We start from the raw sequence: 3,276 nt of genomic DNA, 5'->3' as shown, positions 1-3,276 counted from the left end.
GCCTTGGCCCTACGCCAGATTCTGCCACCAGTGGCTGCTGCTCCTCCTCCTGCCGTCACTTCGGAGCCTGTGGAATGGCTCGGGCGGGGCGGGGGGAGAAAGGGATATTTGGATGAAAAGAGGGAGAACGTGCACCTCCCATCTCCTCGCTCAACCGCAGCAGCGTTAACCCTGCGGTGGGACACGTTCGTAGGAATTACCCATCAGGGCACAGAGTCTTGATGCTTTGTCCTTGTTCATCTCTGGAGCCAGGAGTTATTCCCAGTCCCCTGGATCTGGGAGATCCAGTCCAGACAGGAAAGAAACAACCATGGGGTCAGCCCCCAGCGCCACCCACTGTCCTCATCAACCCTCCTTGAGTTCTGACATCAAAACGAGGGTGTTCGGGGGATATCGGGACTGGGACAGCCACTGGCATGGGGAAAATATTGGGGCCGAGGCAGCCACTGGCAGCGGACAAGCTTGGAACATGGAGGCTTCACACGTCCTCCCCCTCAGTAACCACCGAAGTGCCTCGGCCATGGAGTAAACCGGGTCCCCGGGGGTCCCTGCGCAGCGCTAAAAATAGGAATCCTCGGCGGGGGCGGGACACCGCCGTCCCCCACCTCTCGCAGCATTTTCCCGCGGGAAGTTCCAATTTCAAAGCACCGGGAGAGGCGGCGAGACCCCCGCAAGCCCCCCCGCCCCGCGTCCACCAGCGCAGCGAGGTGGCCAGTCCACATCCTCCTCCCCAGGCTGGTCGGGGCGGGGGGGAACGGCGTGTGCCCCCCAAAATTCCTCTCGCTCTCCGTTTCTGTTTCAATTTTATCCCGCCTTTTTTTTTGGCCTGCTTTTCCCTGTTTGCGCCGGGGCAGCACCATCACGTGAGGCCGGGCCCGGCTGGACGCGGCTGCCGGGGCGCGCCGGTGCCGGGCGGCCGGACACGCACCCCCAGCCCCGACCTTTGCCCCACATCCCTTCCCCAAATTGGGGGCTGGATTGGGGGGGGGTTGGTTTGCAGGAGGCGGCGCTCGCTCTCGCCCCCCCCCCCCACCCCCCCCGGATTTTTTTCCCTGCGGTTGTTCGGGAAGGTGGAGCCTGGGGCCGCCCCCGCGGGCAGGTGCCGGATGGCGGCGGGAGTCCTCGGCCCCTGCCCTTCTGACTCCCCGCAGGAATTCCCGTACCCGCCCCCAAACAGCCCCCCGGCCGGGGGGGTACCCCCGGCCATCGACCTGGTGCTGGGGGCCACGGCCGGGTGCTTGGCCTGCTTCCTCACCAACCCGCTGGAGGTGGTGAAGACGCGGCTGCAGCTGCAGGGCGAGCTGCAGCCCCCGGGCACGTACCCCCGGCCCTACCGCGGGGTGCTGCGGGCGGCCGTGGCCGTGTGCCGGGCGGACGGGCTGCGGGGGCTGCAGAAGGGGCTGGCGGCCGGGCTGCTCTACCAGGGGCTCATGAACGGTGTCCGCTTCTACTGCTATTCGCACGCCGAGGACGCCGGCTGGACCGGGTATCCCGGCGGGACCGTGGCCGCCGGGGCCGTGGCCGGGGCGGTGGGAGCCATCGTGGGCAGCCCCGCGTACCTGGTGAGTGCTGCTCCGCCCCAAAAGCCGTGGGGTGGGGGTGTGTTTTGGGGACACGCTCCCCCCCTAAAGGTTCGGCATCTTGGCTGCATCCTATAAACACTGTCTTGGTGCATTCCCTCGTCCCCTGCTTTGCGTCACCCCCCCCCCCCAAAATGTGGGGCTGCCCTGTGCATGCATCCCCCTCCTTTCTCCCCCAAATCCCCCTCAGAAAACCAGCAGAGAACTCCCCCATAAGGAAGTTACCCTAAAAGAAATTGCGGGGGTTTCCCCCCACTCCCATTTTAGAGGGTCTCCCCAGTTTTTTGAGGTTGCAGAGCTCCAGCAGTGGGTGTTTGCAGGGTCCCTTTGCCCTGGGTGGGAGGGGTAAAAAAACGGGGTTCAAAGTCTGGAGTTCCCACTTGGCTACTCAGCTGTGTCCCCCACGTCTGTTTGAGGGGCTGAAACTTCCCCTCAAAATCTGCTGAGAAGAAGATGGGGGGACCACAGCCGGTTCCAGCGAGGGCACCGGGGGGTTTTGTCACCTGGCATTGTCCCCCCCAAGGTCAAGACCCACCTCCAAGCCCAGACACTGTCGGCCATGGCCGTGGGCCACCAGCACAACCATGAGGTGAGTGGGGACAGGGCTGGGGTGGGGGCACACAGAGGGTTTGGTGGCACCTTGTCTGTGCACGCTCTGGGACTCAGCAGGGATGATGCTATTTTGGTCAGCAGGAATTTAAAGCTGTTGTTTGGCCGCTTGGCCCTGTAATGATGCTATAAATAACAGAGCGAGAACAGAGGGGGTGTGACAGGCACGTGGGGCTGCGATACCGAATCCAGAGAATGCAGACCCCCTGAGATCTCTCCAAAGCCAATAGTGGCTTCGTGTCACCAGTGACCAACAGGGGTGGGAAATTTTGGCCAGGTGGGATGCACCATTCCCATTTTCCCCAATTTCCTCTCCTCCCCAGAGTATCTCCAGCGCTTTCAGGAGCATCTACCAGCAGCACGGGGTGGTGGGGCTGTGGCGGGGGGTGACAGGCGCCGTGCCCCGCGTGGCCGTGGGCTCGGCCGTGCAGCTCGCCACCTTCGCCTCCGCCAAGGACTGGGTCTGCGAGCGCCAGGTGAGCGGGAAATGTGCCGGATCCAGCCGCCGCCCGCCCCCCGTGCTCCCCTTTATGGTTGGGAAGAGCTGACGCCGGCGCTTCCCGCAGTGGTTCAGGAAGGGCAGCTGGGCGGCGGTGCTGGCGGGGGGCATGGTGAGCGGTGTGGCCGTGGCTGTCACGATGACACCTTTTGACGTGATCAGCACCCGTCTCTACAACCAGCCGGTGGATGCCGACGGCACGGTAAGGCCACTCCGGACACAGCTCACGGGACACACGGCTTTTTCCGGCAGGGGTGCACAGCTGGCTCCTCTCTCCCCAGGGCAAGCTCTACCGGGGTTTTTTGGATTGTATCCTGCAAATTTCCAGCAAAGAGGGGCTGCTGGGCTTGTACAAGGGCATTGGTGCCGTCTACCTTCGCCTCGGCCCCCACACCGTCCTCAGCCTCTTTTTTTGGGACAAGCTCAGGAACATGGTTCAGCACTAGCAGCCCCCAGGGCTGTAGGACAGACTCCTGCCACCACCACCGATGTTAATAAAGAGGTTTTTCTATTTTTGGCGTTGTTTCGGGGTCTTTGGGGTGGTGCAGATGTGGGGGGACAGGACCTGAAATGCTGCAATGCCTTAGG

General features: G+C 63.3%; 1 protein-coding gene across 1 annotated transcript; it reads left to right on the top strand.

Moving 5' to 3' along the window:
• The first annotated feature begins 877 nt into the window (after window positions 1-877).
• On the top strand, window positions 878-3,203 carry SLC25A34 (solute carrier family 25 member 34). The gene is made up of 5 exons (XM_048326643.1): window positions 878-1,562; window positions 2,104-2,169; window positions 2,513-2,665; window positions 2,756-2,890; window positions 2,970-3,203. Exons 1-5 carry the CDS (start codon window positions 1,107-1,109, stop codon window positions 3,132-3,134), a joined length of 975 nt encoding a protein of 324 aa, XP_048182600.1. The 5' UTR covers window positions 878-1,106; the 3' UTR covers window positions 3,135-3,203.
• The last annotated feature ends 73 nt before the right edge of the window (window positions 3,204-3,276 follow it).

The sequence above is a fragment of the Corvus hawaiiensis genome, chromosome 22 (genome assembly GCF_020740725.1).
Source record: "Corvus hawaiiensis isolate bCorHaw1 chromosome 22, bCorHaw1.pri.cur, whole genome shotgun sequence".
Lineage (NCBI taxonomy): Eukaryota > Metazoa > Chordata > Aves > Passeriformes > Corvidae > Corvus > Corvus hawaiiensis.
The sequence above is the reverse complement of the archived record's forward strand: the minus strand, read 5'-3'. Positions and strand labels throughout refer to the sequence as shown.

What these genes read in the sequence shown, in the direction of transcription:
- SLC25A34 (XM_048326643.1), top strand. Translation starts at nt 1,107, where the DNA reads ATGGCGGCGGGAGTCCTCGGCCCCTGCCCTTCTGACTCCCCGCAGGAA. An exon ending in TGGGCAGCCCCGCGTACCTG is followed by an intron (nt 1,563 to 2,103) that starts GTGAGTGCTGCT and finishes GTCCCCCCCAAG; the next exon opens with GTCAAGACCCACCTCCAAGC. An exon ending in ACTGGGTCTGCGAGCGCCAG is followed by an intron (nt 2,666 to 2,755) that starts GTGAGCGGGAAA and finishes CGCTTCCCGCAG; the next exon opens with TGGTTCAGGAAGGGCAGCTG.